Source organism: Arachis hypogaea, chromosome 5, assembly GCF_003086295.3.
Source record: "Arachis hypogaea cultivar Tifrunner chromosome 5, arahy.Tifrunner.gnm2.J5K5, whole genome shotgun sequence".
In the NCBI taxonomy this organism is placed as follows: domain Eukaryota; kingdom Viridiplantae; phylum Streptophyta; class Magnoliopsida; order Fabales; family Fabaceae; genus Arachis; species Arachis hypogaea.
The window spans coordinates 7,549,139-7,571,635 of NC_092040.1; the positions used below are offsets into that span (position 1 = coordinate 7,549,139).

General features: G+C 30.7%; 2 protein-coding genes and 1 long non-coding RNA gene across 5 annotated transcripts; all 3 read right to left on the reverse strand.

The window, feature by feature from the left end:
* Positions 1–4,677: 4,677 nt before the first annotated feature.
* On the reverse strand, positions 4,678–9,586 carry LOC112804100 (uncharacterized). The gene is made up of 3 exons (XR_003202730.2): positions 9,293–9,586; positions 8,977–9,051; positions 4,678–4,987 (listed from the first exon to the last, which is right to left on the reverse strand). It is a non-coding gene; the product is annotated as an uncharacterized lncRNA (long non-coding RNA).
* Positions 9,587–12,462: 2,876 nt separating this feature from the next.
* On the reverse strand, positions 12,463–13,379 carry LOC112800532 (protein NONRESPONDING TO OXYLIPINS 2, mitochondrial). The gene is made up of 3 exons (XM_025842858.3): positions 13,033–13,379; positions 12,816–12,934; positions 12,463–12,717 (listed from the first exon to the last, which is right to left on the reverse strand). The coding sequence occupies exons 1-3, from the start codon at positions 13,167–13,169 to the stop codon at positions 12,710–12,712; spliced, it is 264 nt and encodes an 87-aa protein (XP_025698643.1). The 5' UTR covers positions 13,170–13,379; the 3' UTR covers positions 12,463–12,709.
* An 896-nt stretch (positions 13,380–14,275) lies between these two features.
* On the reverse strand, positions 14,276–21,000 carry LOC112800533 (WD40 repeat-containing protein HOS15). 3 transcript variants are annotated; one of them, XR_011861889.1, is made up of 15 exons: positions 20,672–21,000; positions 19,981–20,126; positions 19,347–19,860; positions 18,645–18,742; positions 18,496–18,542; positions 18,179–18,329; positions 17,595–17,658; positions 17,286–17,444; positions 17,053–17,174; positions 16,762–16,836; positions 16,540–16,593; positions 15,620–15,727; positions 15,432–15,505; positions 15,000–15,074; positions 14,276–14,805 (listed from the first exon to the last, which is right to left on the reverse strand). XR_011861889.1 is itself a non-coding variant. In XM_025842860.3 (14 exons), the coding sequence occupies exons 1-14, from the start codon at positions 20,730–20,732 to the stop codon at positions 14,586–14,588; spliced, it is 1,857 nt and encodes a 618-aa protein (XP_025698645.1). In that variant the 5' UTR covers positions 20,733–21,000; the 3' UTR covers positions 14,276–14,585. The 3 variants fall into 3 exon arrangements, 2 of the variants coding, with proteins under 2 accessions (XP_025698645.1, XP_025698644.1); XM_025842860.3 differs by lacking the exon at positions 15,620–15,727 and having other exon boundaries at positions 18,645–18,739; XM_025842859.3 differs by lacking the exon at positions 15,620–15,727.
* Between the last annotated feature and the right edge of the window lie 1,497 nt (positions 21,001–22,497).

Genomic DNA, 22,497 nt, shown 5'->3' on the forward strand with positions numbered 1-22,497 from the left:
AGATGTTTTATTTATTTTAAAAAATCAAAAATTATTTGAATTCATTTTTAAAAGATCAAATTATAGATATGTGATAAAGTAAAATACAAAAAATATACCTTATAATAAAGCCGGATATCAATGTGGAAATGGATGAATTACACGTATCATCAAGGGTTAGTACGTAATGGTAATTAACAACACATCCTAGAGTGTGTTACTATCAACTTAATGTTTCGCCAAAACTGTGAATCTCGAAAATATTGAGAGACTATAGGTTTTGAATTGATGAGGCAAACAACTTTTGGGAAAAAGATATGCATGGATATTAAATGAAATCACGCGTAATCATGGCGGGGGCATTATTTACCTTTGTCACCTTCAAGTAGTAACATACAGAGATTAAAGATACAATACTCTCTGTTGGTTATTGCATCAATTATTTGTGTCCATTAGTCACATGGATTCGCTACTTTTCAGTTTTCACAACTTTAACCAAGCTAAAAATATGATTGTGAAAACCCCCATTAAAAACGTGACCACTCTTGGCAGCTGATTAAACCATCAGAATTATCAAAAAAATTTAGTTAATATGTATCTTAACAACATACGATAAAATTATTATTAATAAAATATTTTAATTTTTTTATTTCATAAATAAGAAATAAATATATTAAAAATTTAAATTTAGTGCTTTTAAAAAAAATTAATTTATTCTCTTAACATATGTCCCTTAAAACGCATATTAGATGAATCCTATAAAAAATTATAGCAATTATGTTAACTTTCACAATTGCAGTGTTATATGCCATTTTAATCAACTTTTTTTTTTGTAGTGTATGTTGCTACTTGTGATCGGTGGACAACTTTAGAGGCTATATAAAATATAAAAAACAAAAGGATAAAAGTGAGGCAAACAAATCTTTTCAAACAAAAATTTATTATTTTTAATTATTATTTTTAGTTATTAATTTAATTTTTTTAATCTAATAATTTAATAATATATTTTTACTCTATATTTTTAAATATTATTAATTAATTACTAATTAAAAATAATAAAGTATAATACTTTTTTAACATTCTTTTTAAATAGAACAAATAATCTAACGAATAATTTACGATAATAGTGAATGTAAAAAAAAAAAAAGAACAAAAATTAATATCAGTCAATAATTAATTAATATAAATTTTAAATATGTAAATTTTAAATTATATATATATATATATATATATATATATATATATATATATATATATAACTTTTAAATGAAGTATTAACTAATTTTTATGATCTGTTAGCAAAAACCTATACATATTTTGCGCAGATTGCTATAGGGAACATAAAATATCAATTATACCTAACATTGCATTCAATGTAATTGGAGTTAAGTCTTAAAAGTGGTTCTTGAAATTGTAATCGAAGTTTAAAATAGTTTTTAAAATTAATAGTTATTCAATTTTGTTCTTAAATTTGCACTTCTAGACTCATACTAGTCCTTAAGATGCTTTCCGTTAATCAGAACCTTGAAATAACGTCATTTAAAAAGAAAAGATAGAAAATCCGTCCCCTCCCCCTTCCCCAACCCCAACCCGTCTCTTTTGCCTCTCCCAACCCTTCTCTTTCTCTTTCTTCTTCTGTTTTCCCAACTTGACGCCCTTCTCCTTTTCCTTCTCTTTCTGCTTTTCCAATCTGATCCTTTCCATTCCTTTTCTCCTTCTCAACTTGACGCCCTCCCCCTCTCTAACATACTCTCACACTCATAAGAGTTCTCCTCAACTTTCGCTGTCGCCACACCCCTCGTCAGCCTTCATCTCGTTGCCGTGCTGCTTGTCAACTCCTCTGCGTCAACACATTGTCTCGTTTTTCGCTGTCACTACTGCAAGTTCTTGCCGCCCTCTCTAGTTGTCACTGTCACTACTTGCGCATCGGCGATCTTCTCTTGTTCCACTCTGTCTCCCTATTCTCTCTTCTGGCATGATTCTCTTTCTCAGCCGTGGTGAGTTTTTACTTTTTATTTTTTTAGTTATTCAATCATTGTTCTTTAATGTTTTGGTGATTGTTGCTGCCGCTGTTGTTTCAATATAATCACAATGGTTAATTTTAATTGTTTTTTATTCTGTAATTATTGATTTTTTTTATTGTTATTATTTTTTATGTTTGTTATTATTTAGATTGATTGATACTTACTATTTAAGTTGATTGATCTTTTCTGATTAATGCTGATTTTTTGTGTGTGATATTTTGTGTTGTTGGTTTTTAGTTTTGTGATCTAAAGAAGAAGGGGTTAGGGTTTTAGAAGGGGATTGTTGTTTTTTATTTTAATATAAAACGGCGTCGTTTTAACATAAATCAGTCCAGCTTAGCTTTCTGATGGACAAAAAATGTTTTAGAGACTATATACTATAAGTTCCGGAGTGTAACTTCGAAAATAAATTTAAATAATTGTTAACTTTAAAGATCACTTTGAATTCGAGTAGAACTTCAAAAACTATTTTAAAACTTAATTAATGTAATTGTCATTAACTTTTGAAAAAGGACAAAAACTAATTAAGGTCGCTTTCAAGCAATAATTTTTGTTTAATTTGTTAATGGAATATTATTGCCCTCGTTGTTGTCAAATATCAGCTAGAATTTCCGTGAAGAATCAAGCTATATCATGCTTCCTTTGATTAGATAAAATATTCTATGAAGATATAATAGTAACTAAAAATTATTTAGTGCATACTAAAAATTAATTAATAAATTAATTATTATATATTTATAGATAAATATATATTTTAATCTATTTTTTATGTATATGTTGTATTTTAATTATATATTTTATATAAATAATAAATTTAGTAATTAATAATAATAATAATAATAATAATAATAATAATAATAATTTTGCTAAGAATATATAATTCTACGTTCTTAGGACTGCAAAATTCTAATAAAATGATATAATTTTTCTTAAAATCAGACACTGATGAGGAGAGAATAATGAATATAATAAACTGCTTAAAGCATGAATAGATCCGGATTATTTTTTCCCATTGTCATTTTGTATAGAATGGCTATTTATGGCTTTATGCTGTTGAATATTGAATATTGGAGCTGCAGAAGGTACCACTTTATATGTTTCTTTCATACTTTTAGGAGTGGTCCAGTTGCAAACAACGTTCAATAATTATATATTGATAATAATCTAGGTTATGTATCATCTTTAGTTCCATGTTAAGCAAACACAACATGGCTAACAATTGATGGCCTAGTAGAGCACGTTATACTCCTCATGAGGCATCACTACTTACCTCATCAAAATTATTATGTATGAGCAAACCTATTGTTTCATAATCTTTTGTTTTCCAACTCAGATTCTAATTTTCTATTATAACCTATTACATGTCTTCTGCATTTTGATAAAAAAAAAATTGGCCTTTAACTGAGGTACTTGACCACAAATAAGAAGTAAAGTTTAAGAGCAAAATGAATAATGTTAGACATTTAAGTTTTTTTTATAAATTAAGTCTAATTAAGTTAAATAATAAAATTTAGAATAATATTAATTATAACTGATTTTTATTATATTAAATCAATTTTATTGAATTTAATTAAAAAAAATTTAGATATATAATATTATTCAATGAAAATAAACACGATAAGCTAACAAATAACATCTAAACAAAACAAAACACAAACCAACACACCAAACATGCAAATAGAACAAACACCCTTCCTAACCCACAAGACAAAACCAAAAAAACAAACCACACCAAAAAATACATAACAAAATACCAGATAAAAACAACCATGAAGTATGTTAGGCTGCATTTATTTATAAAAACAGGATATTGAGATAGAGACATAGAGATACAAAATTATATTTGATAGAGAAGACATAGACAGAGATAATATATTAAGAGATATTGAATTAGTATATTTTGTGTCTATCCTAACAGAAGGACACAGCGATACTAACAAAGAACACAACTTATTTTTTATTTTTTTATTATTTTTATTAATTTTTTATTATTATATTTTTCGTCTCAAATTTTTTGAATGAAAAAAATATGAGAATAAATTGAATTTTCATAATTTATTTTAATTTATTACCAAATAGAATACAAGAACACAAAATTTTGTATCTCTATTCTTTATGTCTTGTTCTTAGTATTTTATATTATCCTATTTTCATAAACAAATGCAGCCTTATTGAACTTCTCAAATGTTAAACTTCAGGCCCATCATCTTCACCGTATAAAAAGGTTTTGATTTTTAATTTTGTGTTGCTTTTCGTTGTCTTTTTATCCTTTTTTAGATTATTATACTGTATTATGTTTTGATAATTTTTTTTTAATTCTTCTTTATGTGAATATTCTATCACTAGCTACTTCTTTGTCACTATATCGTAAATCGAGTTAAGTATCAAGTTTTTAGGTTCTTCTCACTTTTTCCTCTGAATTCTCTATATCACTTTCATCATTTATTCCTGAATTATTCTTTTTCTTTTCTTTTTTTCTGATTTTTGCGCACTTTACTTCTTTTTTATTTGGAGTTTTTTTTATTCTTTAGTTATATTTTTTCTTCTTATTGAATTTGTGGCTGTTACCCTTCTGGAAAATTTTAGGGCTCCCAACCTGTGTAGATTAAACTGTGTCAAATAATCAAGCAGTTTTATATCAGTGGACACAATAAACCTTAAGTGACTCGCATGATTTAACAATTTTTGTGTTATCTTGAAAAATCCAAAACGGGGCATCCATGCGTTCCAGCTCACAACGATTTTTCCCCTAAAATATTTGCATTACAATATTAAGAAAATTAGGCTTTTAAGTGAATTCATAAAATTCAGCTAAGGTCTATTATTCCTTTAAAATATCGTTAGGTCACTTCATAACTCATAAGGCTTAAAATACAAATTACATCCATTCAAATATAGGTTAGGATGAGTTCTTGTCGGCCCCTAAGATTTAAAATTCGCCACTTTTGTCCCCTTTAATTGTCTTTCGTGTAAACTGTCCACTTCTGCCAAAGACAACGAAAAGAAATATAAGCGAATATAATTGTATGTGAACATCAAACTATATATACTATAAGTAACCAAGTTGGGTTGGTCTAGTGGTTAGCTCACTAGTCCGCTTAAGCAAGTGTCGGGGGTTCGAATCCCGCCTTGTGCATGCAGCAACCCATTGGCCAGCGGCAAACCCTTAAATGGAGCTCAGTACCGCGACGGATTAGTCCTTGACCTGCCGGGTTGGGGGATACCGTGGGAAACCAAAAAAAAAAAAAAAAAAAAAAAAAAAAAATATATATATACTATAAGCATTAACTAATGTTTGTGAAGAATTTAGACTAAAATATATATTAACATTATACTAGAAATAGTTACGTGTCTTTCATTTAAATTACGTGCATAATTCATTCATAAAAATTAATTATAACAGAGATTTTAAGATGACGCCATATTTTTCTCTTTTCTTTTTTTTTAAAAATTTTTTTTTATCTAATTTGAATTGACTTTTAAAAAAAGTATTTTTTATTTTTTTAGAAAGATTTTTTATAAACAAAATTTATTTTATATTTGAATAAATTTTTTTAAAAAGAGATTTCAAGTATTAAAAATATATTTTGTTTTTACTAATATTATTAGTTTTTAAAAAATAAATAATTTGTTTTTGTAATAATAATTTTTTTTAAAAAAAATTATGTAAATATATTTAAAATTGAATAAAAAAAATCAGTCAAAAAAATCAATCTAAACCGATCCTAAATAAAATAAAATCTATATGAACTAGATTGTTTCAATTTGAAATTTATTACATATGTGTTCTCGATCTTTTATAATTTATATAAATTGCTACAGATTTATATGTTAAAGGACAATGTTAAAACTGTGAGTAAATTGTGATTCTCATCGTATCGTATGCATGCTTTTGTAAAATACATTATTTGTCACGTTGTGTTAAAATACATTATAGTAGTATTCTTAGTAAATCATAACAAAATAGTATAATTTATGAAGAACGATCCTACCATCAGTGGCGGAGCTTGAAACGAAATTTTGGGGGGGCCAGATAGAAGATAATTGTCAAGATACTTTTAATATAGATCCGTTTAAGATAAGCTCATCTAACCTCATCTCTCTAATTTGGGTGATATTCCCAAATTTGAAGCCGTTTTTCAGAGTATCGTTCCAAAGAATTAAGGTCAAACTCATCAGGTGTAATTCTTTAAACTTTTGAAGGTTGTATCTTACTTTTTTCGTGATCCATTGAAGTAGAAGAACTATCTACAGATTGATATTGTAAAAGTTATATGTTTTCCTTCTTGAATATTAGCCTTCCTCTTAAAAAATTGCATCATCAACTTTTTGATTTTTTATAATTATTTTATATAAAAATTTGAATATATATCCAATAAAATATATAAAAAAAATTAGAAGGACAAATATTAAAATTTATAATATTTATTAAATTTTTTATCAATTTATACAAATACAATAATATCAATACTTATTGAATATTCTAATATTTTTTATCATATAAAAAAATTAAATTAAATAAATAGTAAAATATAAAATAATATTAAATTACATAAATAAATAATACCTAATTTTTTATATTTGAACTCAAAGGTAGAAGGAGTGTTGCTTATTGAATAGAAAGCTGCGAAATGCGAATACACTCAATTCAGTCCAAATTCGATATGTTTTGAATGTTTAAAACTAAAACTATTGTGCAATAAAAACAAGAAATGAAAATTGAACTTTAGTATTTTAAGTCATAATAAAATATTTAAGCCAACTGAACTATTTTTTATTTTTTGAAAAAATATTACTAATTTTTTTAATAAAAGTTTGGGGGGCCGTGGCCACCCCTTGTCTGAACTAAGCTCCGCCACTGCCTACCATATAATTGACATATATATAAAAAAATTTCAGTTTGGGTATTTAGTCAATATAATTTATCAACTCTTCTTTTCATGGACTCTAACATGATGAGAATCGAAAGATCTAAATAACGATTCAAATTTAAAAAAAAAATTAGTGTTCTAATAATATAATACAGTAGATTATTAGAAGGATTTGATACGAATAGATTAAAAGTTCAGCCATATATTCTAGCTCAAAAAATAAATAAATGTTGCCATAAGATTGTCAAGTGTCAATAAAAAAATAGATATAATTTAAAGGTAGAAATTAATTCACTGCAATTCGAATTAGAAAAACTCTATTCAGCAAAAATTTATGGGTGAAATCATTTTAAAATTAAAAAAAAATTGAGACAACACTGCAAAATAAAAAATTTTATTGAAAAGATAAATTTAAGGTCAAATGACTCAAATTTAGTGATTAAAATATGACTTTCTTTCATCAAAAGTTTAGAAATTAAATTCAAAAAAATAAAATTTGGTAACTAAATGGTAATAATGGTGAAGTGGTTACTTCTAATGTTGGAATTGCTTCTGTAGCTGAATTATATTTTAAAGATATCTTCTTCTCTTCTTGCTATGAGAATCATAAACCTTTGTTTATTCACTTTGAACTTAAAGTTATCGTTTTCATAAATCCTAGGTCTCAAAAACCAGTGACTATAGAAGACGTAAACCGAGCTATATTTAGTGTTTATCCTCAAAGTATTTTAGGAGATAGAACATGACAACAAATTTTTTTCAAAACTTTTGGAACATTATTAGTGGTGATGTATTTCGAGTAGTTAAGAGTTTTTTTAAGAGGGCAGAATTTTAAAGGGTTTTAACCACCTTCAAAAATTAGATCTACCTTATTTCCGAATTCCTTATGCTAAATATATGACTAAAGTAAGACAAATAAATATGTCCTCAGACTTTTACAATATTATTTCTAAAGTTTCTGTGCATAGACTTTAAGGTATAATGAATAAATTAATTAGTTCTACTTAGAGTACTTTTTATTAAAGATAGATTAATTTCTAACAATATCTTAATTACTCATGAGTGCATGCATTATTTGAAGAACAAAAAATGAGAACTTAAAACTGAAATAGCACTAAAGTTGGACCCGAGTAAGGCGTATAATAGGGTGAAATGCCACTCTTTTTGGTTTATATTGGAGAAGTTTGGTTTTGACTACCGGTAGATTGTGTGAATTCGGACATTAGTAACAAGTGTTTCTTATTCTGTCATTGTAGAAGGACAATCCTATAAATTTTTCAAATCAAATAGAAGTATCTGCTAAGGAGATCCTCTATCTTCCTTTTTTTCATTTTCTATGTAGAAGGTTTATTCTTCTTGCTATAAAAAATAGAACAAAACAGACTAATTCAATATTTTCAAGTTCACAGACGATGACCCAAAATCAATACATCCTATTTGCTTATGATTCTATCAATTTTTGTAAGGCTAATCCTAGAACATGTTCAAATATTTTGAATTTGTTGAAATTCTTATGAAAACATCAATAGTCAGGGGGTTAATCTTAATAAGTCTATTATATTCTTTAGTCACAACACTCATTATACTATTTGTAAACATTTTGCTAATGCTTTGAATATTGATTATATTAGGATTCAAGATAGATACCCTGACTTACCTTTTATAATCTATAGATCTAAAAAGACTACTTTTAACATTATCAAAAAAAAGGTTTGGAAGCGAATCAAAGGGTGGAAACACAATGTTCTATCTTCGAGTGGAAGACACGTATTGCTTAAAGCAGTGGATGAAACTATTCTTATCTATATATTGTCTTGCTTTAAGGTGTTTGATGATTTAATTTAAAAAATCACTCTTTATTCTCACAGTACTAGTGGGGCAAAAAGATTTTAAAAGGCGTATGCCTTGGATTACCTGAGATATTATGATTCGGCCAAAAAAAGAATGGGGCATTGATTTAAAGACCTTAGAGTTCATAATTTGGTAATATTAGACAGAATTTTGGAAACTTATAACACAGTCTACTTCTCTATTATTCAAAATCTTAAGGGATAAGTACTTTAAAAATAGTAATTTTTTAACTGCAGAAATTGGAGTCTTACCTTATTAACTGAGCTGTGAATACTGAAGAATACATCTAAATCTTTGAGGACCCCCTCCGTATACTTTAGTGGTTCCTGAAATGTCAAACAGACAGTTTATTTTCAATCTTGTTCTACGAATTAAAGATTTAATTACCGAAAATAGGAATTGAAATTAGAGCCTTATTCGAAAATTATTTTTCCAAGACGTTGGGACAAAATTCTCTCCATTAAAATTCATGTAGTAGTGACAAATTGCAATGAGATTTAAATAAATCTAAACATTATGGTATTGCTTCAGGTTATATAATTGGTTACCAATGGAAGTTGAACATACCTCACAAAATTAAGCTCTTTATATGAAAAGCTCCTCATGTCCACTTTCCAGTTCTTGCCTAAATTCACTACCGCTTTCTATGTACATCGCTAATATGTTCCTGCTATCAAGAAGCAATAGAAATGATCACTCATTGTAAGTATAATACCCACACTATATTGGCCCTAGGATCACTCACTCATATAAATGACGCTATCATATTTTTCATCTTTCAAACTCACTATCACTCATAATACTAAGGAGAGAATTTCTAATATTTCAAAACATATTCAATTTCATTTATGGAACACACATACACTACACAAGGCATATGTGCCTTTATATAGGCAATGCTTCCTACTAAGTTTATAATTCTACTAGCTTCTTAATACACATACTTATCCAACTTTGCTTCTTACTTTGACTATTCAAATAAATAACTTCTTCTTGTAATTTCTAGCACATCTTGAAAATTCTTTATTAAGCTTAGTCATCAATCTTGAATCTTCTAATACACTTCATGATTCTTCTAGTATGGAGGTGATAAGTGCAACTTCCATTCAATTCCAATTCAATTTGATTTTGAACTTCTTCAATGTTCTAGTATATTGTAGTTGTACTACTTTCTTGAATATTCTTGATTTAATTTTCTAACACTCATTGTTTGCTCCACTATTCTACAATTAAAGAAGTATGGTCTCAAGGTTACCTTCGAGATTGTCTTCTCTCTCAGACTTTTATCGACTTCTGATCATGGTGGATTGTAGCAATGGAGATGATTAACCTGTATTGAAGAATGCTGATCAGAACCCTCAATTGCTCGCCATTATTTATTGGCACTCTTGAAAGGCTCGCAATCAGTTAATTTTTGAAGGCTCTATTTCGATGTCGTTTGCTATCCTTGCATTTTCTATCAAGTTGTTTCGAGAGATTAGAGAACACCTGTCTTATCTCACTGAGTCCTTAAAAAAAAACGTAGTTTCATTCAATTCAACTTATTATTTTTTCTTGTTTTAGATTCTTTTTAATTTGTTCATACACCATTAGATTCTTCTAAATTCTTTTTGGACATCTTTATATTTCGTTTTTTAAAATTGATAAAATATAACCTACTTTATTAAAAAATAAAAAAATAAAAAAAACTTTTTATTAGTATTTTCATTGCGACATTATCACTTTATCAGGTACCTGAACCCGAGGCTATTTTCTGGAAATTTTAGTATGTCAATTGTCAATACGAATTTTAGAAATGTTGGAACAAATAAAACCAGGAACAGAGCTTATCTAAATCTACAGTGATAGACATAAAAACATGAAAATTTAGTATCCAAATCCTCATAGATATCATGACGAAATCATATATGAAGAAATAAATGGTAACCAAGAAAAACATTAAAAAAAAAGGGGGGGGGGGGGTAACGTTAGACCCCACTAATAATTTGAGTCGTGTATACTTTCTGTACGGGTTTTCCAATTCATATGTATGTATTTGGAATAAAACAATATATTAATTGTGAGTATTAAAAAAAGGAAAAGTCTTAAAGAAATTGTTTTGGTAAGGCCAGCAGCCACCCTTTAGAACTCTTTGTCAAACATTGAAGTCTGACTATCACTTGAGCATCACATGGGTGATTGCTAGTGAGATAGAGGGCACATTTTCAGTAAACAAAGCATTCATAACTGGCAATCTTTTCAAATGATGCAAAGAATTTAAGGATCTTGATAGACCATAAGGCATAAGCTCATAAGGCATAAGCCATACATTTTGTAAAAAACTGAGTGTTTACAAATTTTTGTGACTCCAAAATTATTGCTTGTATTAGTAACATCCCATTAGTTATGGTAAACAGCAATTAAATAGATATTATTAAAACACTATATATTTTTTTTAGAAAAAAAAATGACTGGAAGTGATCGTACATTACAAACTTTAGATAAAGTCAAATTACAATTTCTAAACTTCTTTAAATTCCTATTTAGGTGAAAATGCCAAAACCATAGAAGACAAAACCTTCTTAACTTTCTAAAGACTAGGTAAACAAAGAATAAAAATCTTATAATTAAGGTTGACGGTTTCACGTAACCTTTATTTTTATTGTTTAAAAGACCCAAATAGTTTCAACTTACAGTATCCGCCGGGGTAAATATATGTAATAAAAATGTATTCGATTACCTATTCTAAATATAATGAGAGTTAAAATTTTTTAATATAAATATTTTTATTTTTAAAATACTTCTCATTATATATTTTTATGAAAAAATATTTTGAAATTTATAAGATCTAAACTCAAATCCTTTCAGTTAATGAATAAAACGATGAATTAAGAGACATTAATAATGCCTATTAATACATTAGTTCCTACAATGCTTCTAGAAGAAGTTACAGTTCCCTGCAACGGGTTAATGGAGCAATTGGTGACACCGAAGCGTTATTAAGGCGCCAAATTATTACTGAGGTTCACAACTTACAAATGATCTATGATATGCAAAATATATTACAACAATTGGAGTCCTAAATTGAAGCCTTGCAACAATACCCAGTTCTTACATCAGACTTCAGATAAAACCTGTACACTCTAGCTAATACTATTGAATCCCAATCTTAAATAGGGATCGCCGTAAAGTCTTTTAAGTTGAAGAACCAAGCAAAGTATGCATCAACTACTGGTTCTGTATCGATTGTGAGGAATCTCAAAGTAAGCGAACGTATGTAATTTTGGTATATTCTTAGGAGTTCTTTCCTTTGATTTACTCCTTTGCTAAGAGAAACTAGTGCACTCTTGTTTAAGTGTCAGAATAAGCCTAGTGTGCTACACTAGAAAGCAGCAATGAAGAACCATTATCAACTTCGACAGAAGGTAAGATCATAAGTTCCTTAATCACCAAATCATTTAAATAAGTGTGAAACTACTCAAAATCAACAGAAACCAATGTGCATTAAACATTATAAATGGAAATCACTTCCTAGCATATTCAAGCAAGACCATAACTAGAATTTGTTACAGAAATAAGGACAAGATATACTAGAAGATTAGCTTACTTGAATTATTTTGCTCAAACAATGTACCATCCAAGCTAGCAACTAACTACAAATCCACTTAATTTCAATATGTTTTGAGTTCTGGACCACGAAAATATCATCTAATGAAAAATCTAATACGTAGCAAAAAAACAAAGAAGTATATGGTAGATTTTAGAATAGATAACCTTCTTTATTGTGGATAAAAATGATTTTCTTAAAATGTAACCCAGGGTTACTAGTTACTATAACACAGCCTAACGAAGAATCCATCAAGGTCACAAGTCACAAACAGTTTTCCCAAAGAGAAATGAATAAATGAAAAAGAAGATTCCTGCTTCACACAGCATCAGCCATCACCACCTACACTTGGAGAAATTCATGTGATGCACAATTGGTGCGGAATCTATATGGTCCATTCAAGTACCTAGTGCAAAACGCATGAGCAAAAAAACATGAACACTTTCTGCAAGAGCTGAATCACGAGATATATGGCGATATAAGAGTGAAGTGAGTAATAAGTACCCTGAGACAATTCACAGCAAGCGCGCGATTCGACGGAGATGTGGGAAGTGAAGCGAGCGGCGGCGTTGACGCTGTGCAGCGGCATAAGAGACTGCGTACATCCAAGTGCTCCCACATTCCTTCAAAATCAATATTTGAAAAGAATTAAGAAAAATAAAATAATTGACAAAAAAAAAATATGAAAAGAAAGAAAAAGAAATAGGAAATGATAGCATACCTAGGGAGGGTGAAGAGGGGGCGGCGAAGAGAAGGAGAAGAAGAAGGGCGATGGATGCGAGGGACAGAAGAACGGCTTGGTATGGTTCTGGTGGCGGAGATCAACGACCTCGACAGCGATCCGCAGCGCCATGCCATGGCTTTGCTATCTGGAAAGGAAGTCCAACTAGGTACCTAGATAGGGGTTTTGGCACTGAATGACGAAGGAGCTAAACCCTACTCTGGTTTACAGACTTGGGTCAGTTCTAGCCCATATTTGAATGGACTACATAACATACTAGCCCACACCAAGATCAATAATTATTCTTGAAGAGAACAACATTTTTTTCATCTACCCAAGTTGTCTCCTTCGTTTTGTGAAACTTGTGTTTCTTTTATATCATATTAATTAATTATTAATTAATTAATTATTAATACATCATTTTTATATCATATTAATTAATTATTAATTAATTAATTATTAATACATCATAATTCTCATAACTAATGAATGAATGGATAACACTTAACAGGATAAGTAAGCTTTTGTCAACATTAATATTTGGAAATTTAATTATCTTTTAATTAAAACATATTCCTATTTTGTAGGATACACATTTATAATTAAAATTAATTTAAATTTTAAAAATTAAAATTTCTCTAACTTCCTATACACTTTATAGTTAGTTATTATTTTCTTCTCCACAGCGGAGAATAACTTCTCGATGTGTGCCTCTGAGGTTTTTCATGTGTGTCGAGGATGACTTCTTTAAGTGTTTTGTACAAGTTTAGTTAATAATTAGATGGTTTAAAATTTATTTTATAATTTTAAAATCAAAATTTTGAATTTTGAATACTTTTATTTAGATATGTATTTAAATTATAATATATTAATAATTAAATATATTAAATTTAAATCAGTTTTATCTAGTTTATATTTTGAATGTGTATTTAATTTTAAAAAGACAGTAAATCAATTTATAATTTTTAGATGTATTTATTTTAATTTTTTTTAAATTATTGTAATAAAAGACAGAATATTGTACCATTTTTAAAGGATACCTAGTTAAATGGTTAATATTTAAACCGAGGGAGAAAAAGCAATCAACGGGAGATGATTAAAAATTTTAAACGGAAAAAACAATAAATGATTCAAGTTTTTCTCTTTTCTTCTGGTCACAAACCAATAGTACTTTCAAACAGATAAATAGCAAGGACCAATAAATGGGATATAAAATAGCAGTGTTTACGCAGAGGGGGGAATGTAGGGGGATGCTGGTAGCATTATATTTTCAACAAATATACAGGCGAGTGCCATGATTATACAGAGGAGGTTGTCTACGAAACCTATACAAAGTATTCAAGAATGTACCCCTACGACTACGAGTTACTTCTTAATCTAACAAAGACTTGGCATCAAATTACAACAGGATCCCAGCACATGAGTTATTACTAAACTATGGTTAACACGGGAAACCAAGCCCTTTCAAATTACACTTCCAAGTCCCCATCTAAAGATGGGGAAAACAAAGAATTTGATCAATTAGCCAAAGCCAACTTGTGTTGCTGAGATTCTTACATTCTGAAATCCAACACACAGACAGTATTACTTGCAAAACATGCAGCGATCTTGTCACCCTCCTTATTCCAACACACCTCAAAAATACCTCCATTCCCATTGTATGTCTTAACGATCTTGCCGTCCTTCAAAGACCATATGTGCATAGACTTGTCGGGAGAGCCGCTGGCCAGATACTCGCCATTGGGACTGAATGCAACGGAATATACACGATCCCTGTAGACCCATAGAAACAAGTTGAAATCATGGGTTAGAACTTTTGTAGAAGCAACCTACCTACCTCCTTTCCTAGGACCGAAGAATTTTCTAAGGGGGGAAAAAATCCCAAGTGTATATTATAAAATTAAAACCAATGTTTGAAACGGGCTTGACATAACCCAAATATATTAAGCAATGAAAAAGGCTTTTACCTGTGTCCATTCAAGCTATAGACAAGTTTCCCAAGTTCTACATCCCATAGCTTTACAGTTGTGTCAAATGACGCACTGCACAAAAAGGATGACTACATAGTTTTAAAATGAACCCAGCTTAAGTGAAATGCATTTTAACTCTAGAAAGATAAAACATTCACTAACAGTAGAGTGCCATATGAAAGGAATTAAATCAATTTGAATCAGTAGCATGCAAAAATGTAGCAGTAGCACATCATTCACAGTTAGCACTTAGCAATGTACAGGTACAAGGCATTCGGAGCAACCACAACTTCAAACAAACACACGCAGAGGTCACTAACTAAGACTAAGGAAACACACAGTAAACAAATTCTAATTCCAGGAAATCAATAAGAAAGGCTTGCAAATAAATCAAGAGCAAAAAAACTTAATTTTAGCAAGAACACATACCTCGCCAACAACAACTTTTTATTAGGGTTATTTGTACCGGTACCAGTGGGGCTCCATCTGATAGTATATATCTCCTGCAAAACAATTATCTAGTTCTCTCAATAATCTGCACAGCATTTAAGTCAAATGTGACAGAGGAATTCCCTATTGGTATAGGATTACACCAGGGATCATCCTTAAGTCCATACCTTTTCACATTAGTCTTGGAAGTACTCACAGAGCACATCCAAGAGCCTGTGCCATGGTGCATGCTTTTTGCCGATGATATCGTCCTTATGGGAGAGTCAAGGGAAGACCTAAATAAGAAGTTGGAGTTATGGAGAGAAGCTCTAGAAGTGTATGGTCTATGCATAAGCCGTAGTAAGACGGAATATATGGAATGTAAGTTCAGTCTGAGAAGGGAAAACTCCAATATAGAGGTGAAAATTGGAGAGAACACCTTACGAAAAGTTAAAAGTTTTAAGTATCTTGGGTGCATCATACAGGATAATGGAGAGATTGAACATGATGTAAATCATAGGATCCAAGCAGGTTGGTCAAAATGGCGGAGTGCATCTGGTTTTATATGCGACAAAAAGTGCCTTTAAAACTTAAAGGTAAATTCTATCGCACCGCTATAAGACCGGCTATGCTGTATGGTACGGAGTGTTGGGCGGCTAAAGGAGAGCACGAACATAAGCTGAGTGTGGCAGAGATGAAGATGTTGAGATGGATGAGTGGTCACACGCGATTGGATAAAATAAGGAATGAAGATATAAGGGAGAGAGTTGGAGTAGCACCCATTGTGGAAAAGATGGTTGAATCGCGTCTCAGGTGGTTTGGACATGTGAGAAGAAGACCGATAGAACATCCAGTCAGGAGGGTGGATGAGATGGAAGATGGACAAAGGGCGAAAGGCAGAGGAAGACCTAAGAAGACCATCCATGAGGTGGTCAAACGAGATCTACATGTAAACGGTCTCTCTGTAGACATGATACATGACAGAGCACAATGGCGTCGTTTGATTCATGTAGCCGACCCCACTTAGTGGGACAAGGCTTTGTTGTTGTTGTTGTTGGAAGCTTAACATAAAATCTTAAATTGAGATATAATAAAAACAAATCATTACCTTGGTATGTTCTCGAAAATCATGAAGATACTTATCGTGTTTCGTACTCCATATCTACAAAAACAAGAAACATCAAAGAGTACAAACACATTAGTTTCCAGACGTTCCAGCAAAATGACATACTTGTCTCATAAGTGTACTATAAGGTAAACATTTTATTCCAAAATCCTACCAGTGGAAAATGTCATTATGCAACAAACAATTAGAACAGTTAAATATTACCTTTGCAGTGATATCATCAGAACATGAGGCCAGCAACGATCCGGTTGGATCCCATTTGACACAATTAACTTCACCCTAAATTTGCAGAAAGGTCATTTGGTCAGTGGTCACCACGTAAAACACCAACAGAAAGTGACCCAACCAATCTATATAGTTAACCCTGCTAGCTGGTTTAAATAGATTATCAATAAAGTACATGATGAATCCTACTCCCTCGAGGATAGTATAATCATCGGATTGTAACTATCGGTGTATACTAAAACTCTTTTGAAGTTTGGTCACAATACAAACCTGATGGCCAGCAAAACTTTTTACAGGGCGATTTTCACCAATCTTGCAAACATATATCATGGTGTCAGTAGAGCTCGTCGCAAATGACACATTGTTGCGCCAGTCAACATCAAGTGTTGGGCCTAAACAACATATCAATCCCAAAATTAAAAATATAAACATGGTCAAGGTTACCTCAACTCCCTATTTAGACAATTCTGCTTTGTTAAACAAGTCATATTCAATATTTATACCTGAATGAAAGTCAAATTGTTGTTTCCATTCCGCTGCTTTCACATCCCATACAATGGCAGTCTTATCACAACTTCCAGTAAGAATATAATCACCTTTCTTATTCCATTTCAAAGAAAATATGGGTCCCTTGTGTTTGCTTAATGTACTCCGCAATTCACCTGGTCAAAGACATTGGCACAATCAAAATAGTATTAGTCAATACTCAAAAGAGCGAATTCAAACACAAATCAAGCCTTTGACGTCTCCCCATCTAATCATATGAATCTCAAAGGAAGTATTGCAGTGTATTCGTATGGAAGACATCCCACCATTAGTAGTCCAAATTCTTGCTTGCCCATCATATGAACCAGTAGCAAGTAGTGTCCCATCTGACTGCATGTCAAACAAGATAGATCAAGATCTTGATAGGATTTACATAAAGTTATGATTAAATACTGCAAAGAATACTCATCCAAACAAAAAAAATGCTGCAAAGAATACTTGTGAATTTACATCTCAGTTGCATGAATTATACTTGAGCATATGAAAATAAGTGCCGCAGGCCACAGGGGACCATCATGCCTGAACTATTATGTACACTAAACTCAGGAAGAAAAAAATTGGCAAGAAAATTATAAAGCTCCATATATTTCTTAATTTTTCACATAGCTCCCTTATGTTTTTCAAAACCTACACAAACCTCTGAGAAATATATTAAACCCACATTGAAAGACACAATTTTCCTCATAAACTTTCCCTGTTGAAAAGAGGTTGCCGTGGGTTTGAAAATGATAAAATAGCATGTGGAAAAAAGCAGGGAACTAGAGGGGAGGTTGAAGTAGCTACTAATGCCTACTACCCAGTACCCATCCTGGATTCAAATCAGATAATCAAAATACGTAATCAAACTCACATTCCAATCAAGTGTTGTGACATCTTTATTCCTTTCATTTGTTTTACCCGTCACATGCCTCAACACCAACGCATTCAATGGGCCATTCTGTGAAGTAGATTTGGATTTCCCCTCTGGCAGTGTCCAAATACGAGCCGTTGCATCCCCGGAACTAGAAGTTGAAAATGTCAATAGTGAAGTGAATTAAGGAATTGTGAGTCTTGAAATGGAAAGGCAGAATGAGCAATATTTTTTACATCAACCATAATACATAGTGCATAATCATGATCATATTTTATGCAGAAAGAAAATTAGTCACTCATGGAGAAGACATTTACCCCGAGGCTAAAAGAGATCCTGCAGGACTCCATGCACAAGCACACACCTAAATTGATCGTAAACAAATCCATTAACAGTCAGTCTAACAGAAGAAACAGGTAATGAAACCAAGCTTTCAAACAAACAAAGCATTTATGAAATTCTTCACCTCTGAAGTATGCCCTTCCAAAATTGTCACTTCTGTTCTAGAAAATTCACCTGGTGGAGATGTTGATGTTGTAGTAATATCCATTGGTTCTGGTCCTGCTACAGTGAATGAAAACTTCATTACTCCAATACTCCTATAAAGGAAGAATAATAATTGAAAGGGAAAACTAGTTTGCAATTTGCATTCTCTGCTCACTTTGAAAGGACAAGTTTGGGACCAGGGGAAATCTAGTGTGGCAAACAGTTGCAGCTAAATATAAGATACTTCATTTATAAATCCCCAAAGGAAATAAAATGTAAAATATTATGCCAAAGATAATCAGGATGTTGAACTAAAGACATAAGCCAAAAAGGCATGATCTGAAAGAGAAGATTCCTAACCTTGGGCATCTTCGGCTAGCAATAATTTATTGAAATTTGAAATTGAATAAGAAGCAGCAAACTACAAGCGTTTAGTGAAACTATACTGAAATTTATAATCTCATCAGTTATTACACCAGCATTCTGCAGTTACCAGCGATCAAATGACAATATTACAAGAAAATATGTTCATCCGTTCTTCCTTACCCAACATAAGGTTATGAGATGTATGCATAAAAATAACACACCTACTTCACAAGAAATGCTGAACATGCAACAGAGAACAATTTTTTTATTTTTTATCTAAGACAATGTAAATCAATTCTGCTGGGCAAACGATTACCTCCAAATACTCTAATCTCTTCTTGTTTTATAGTAACCTTATCTACTTGATCTGCACCCATTTCTCTACCAATGTGATTTTCATGCGGCCATTCTCGGTCTTTATGAGTTTCTACCTTTTCTTTATCCTTTTCCCATTCTTTCTCCTTTTCACGCTTTTCCCTCTCTCTATCCTTTTCGAATTCTTTCTCCTTTTCACGCCTTTCCCTCTCCCTATCCTTCTCGCTTTCTTTCTCCCTTTCACGCCTTTCCCTCTCCCTATCCTTTTCGCTTTCTTTCTCCCTTTCACGCCTTTCTTTCTCCCTATCCTTTTCGCATTCTTTCTCCCTTTCACGTCTTTCCTTTTCTCTTACCCGCCTACGCTCACCTTCATGTTCCTTTTCGGACTCCTTATTTCTATCCTTCTGTTGTTTCCTCCTTCTTTCACTTATCATTTTCCTTAGTTCGTGCACATCTTTTGTGATGAGATCCATAGGTTGTAAGAGTGAAAAATCTTCATCCACATCTGCATCACACTGGCGGACTAATTGTGAGTAACATGAAAGAAAACTTAAAAATATAAAAGAAATCCACTCAAACAGATGACAACAATTCTGATAGTGAAAACTACAATACCAAACCAAGAAAAAACTCACATTACTAATGTTGACTTCCATCTCCAAGTACTGTAGCCCCTTCTGAACAAATGTAACAAGAGCACCGGGTGGTACTAAACTTCCATCAATGGGGTTTTTGTTAATACTAGCCTCATAACCAAATGCAAAAGCTGAGTGCGTAAAACCTGCCGTTGCAACACACAAGGTTCATGGTATGGACATCTCAGAAAATATTGATGAAAAACCTTTGCTTGCTCAGTGACAACAACAATAATCATAAATAATAGTAACATTATTATAGAATAAGCCTCATAAAACCTCTATCAGAATCTAGAGGATGTCATGGTTCAAAAATATAAATTGAACTGTGCTTTCAGAACTACAAGATTAAGTCTCAAAAACCAAATTCAACTTCATCAACAGATCTAACCAATTTCGGTTCCTCTTTCTAAGTTTTACAGAAAAGCACATATTAAAATATAACAATAATAATTGGAGCTCCAAATTCCCCCCATATAAGGTTTGGTTTCAGTGCAGTAGCTAAACCCTAATCTAGTGGTAACAGCAATTGTAAGCGCTTGAGTAAGCTCAAACCGTAAACAATTGAAATTCGTCTAATGCTCTAAAACCCTGGCACCTCATGGAACAAAAAGGGGCAAAAAAGGAGGAGGACTTCATGGTACAAAGAGAGAAGAAAAGAGGTAGGAGGTAGGAGATAGAAGAAAGGTACCTGATTCTTGAAGGTAGCGAAAGACGAGATAATTGAGCTCCACGGAGGTGACGGTAGTCATGGTGGGAGAAGAGAAAGGGCTAAGCAAGCATGAGTTATTGGCAGAGAAGCGTTGCGTGCCGTCGTTAGCTACGTGCTACGGCGGCACAGAAGAGAAGGCAGGGGATTTTACAATTTTGCAATTCAGAATGAAACTGCAATTTTCTCTCTCGCCGTTCCCTTTGGCTCTCTGTTACTACTACTTTTTCCCGTCCGTTTATGCTTCTTAGCTTTTTATGTCCACCAGCAGTTTTAATTTCTATTTCCTTGTTATAAAACATATTATTTGTATCTTAAAATTAGTTATTATATATTTACATATATTATTTAATTTATTTTTAATATATATTTTTTATTAATAATAATTTTTGTTGATTATTCTTTATATATATTTAATATAATTGATTATTTTATATTTTTAGCCAATATTTTAGAATTTAGAATAATAACTTAAATAGTTGTTCAATATTTTAGGTTAATTTTAGAGTCTAAATCTTAAAAAAGCTTTTTAATAAACTATTTTATTTAATATTCTAATATTTTAACAAGAAACGCATGTGTTGACAAAAAAATTATTGGAGACTTATTTAAAATATTATTTTATTTAAAAATTAAATTTATTAATGAGAAAACCTTTTTAAGAAATTAAAGCACACATTTTATATGATACGAATTTGTATAAAAAAAATAGAAAATTAGATAAAAAATCAGAGATAATTAAAGAAAAATTCTTAAGATTAGAACAAAAAAAATAAATTTTCTATTACATTATGAATATTTCGCATTATTATATGGGCAATTTACTTAAATAAATAGAATAGAGAAAACGTTTACTTAAATGTGCAAAACTGATTCTTGTTATCTGTATGTGCAAAAAGTCATTTCTATGTAATCCGTGGCAACCCACCACGGTTTCAAAACGTGCATAAACTGTGGCAGGTCCTAGCGGATTATGGCCAAAAGATATAGAGTGTAAACCGTGGTAGGTCACCACGATTTACTAAGGAGAGATGGCGTGCATAAACCGTGGAGAGTCACCACGGTTTATGAAGAAACTTGTTTGCACATAAAACCTTGTGGGTCACCACGGTTTATGTGTGGTAAATAATGGCCAGAAAATCTTGTTAATTTTATGTCCAATAGAAAATGAATTTATTAGTACAATAAATTTATTAGCAGAATCTTAAATTATGTCTTATCAACAACAGCTTTTTATAATAGAAAGAGTACAATAAAAAAAATCAGAAAATACTAAGAAAATGATTTTTATAGTGCTTAAAAAATTGATGTCTATTTACTAAAAAATAAAAAATTAATATTTAATTTAAAATAATGAAATTTAATAAATTTAAAATATTTAAAATTTGTTATGTAAAATAAATTAGAAAAAAATTAGACTCCAATAATAAACACCATAAAATTTTTGGATTTTTTTCTATTATAAAATAAAAAAATATTTTTAAAAATAAATTACACTAACATTAATGTTTGGAATCTGTGTTTTTATTTTTTATTTTGAGTTTTTATGAAGTTTTCAAAATCTTAGGCGAACTTATAAAAACTACTCAAAAGTTCGTTTAAGCTTAAGGTGACCTCTCTTATTATATTCATCTTTATTTTTTCATTTATAAAATAAAGATTTATTACACTATAACATATTAATGAGTACAATAAAATAATTACTTGTTAATATTGGTATATTAATATTCATTAACATGCTTATTGATTAAATATTTTATATAGATTTAATAAATTCACATATAAGTGTATATTGATACATTAGTATT

Coding starts and splice junctions, on each gene's coding strand:
- LOC112800533 (XM_025842859.3), bottom strand. CDS start 20,732: ATGACTACCGTCACCTCCGTGGAGCTCAATTATCTCGTCTTTCGCTAC. Junction 20,127..20,671: donor TCGCTACCTTCAAGAATCAG/GTACCTTTCTTC, acceptor TTGCAACGGCAG/GTTTTACGCACTCAGCTTTT. Junction 17,175..17,285: donor ACAATTTGACTTTCATTCAG/GTATAAATATTG, acceptor TATGTTGTTTAG/GCCCAACACTTGATGTTGAC.
- LOC112800532 (XM_025842858.3), bottom strand. CDS start 13,169: ATGGCATGGCGCTGCGGATCGCTGTCGAGGTCGTTGATCTCCGCCACC. Junction 12,935..13,032: donor CCCCTCTTCACCCTCCCTAG/GTATGCTATCAT, acceptor TTGATTTTGAAG/GAATGTGGGAGCACTTGGAT.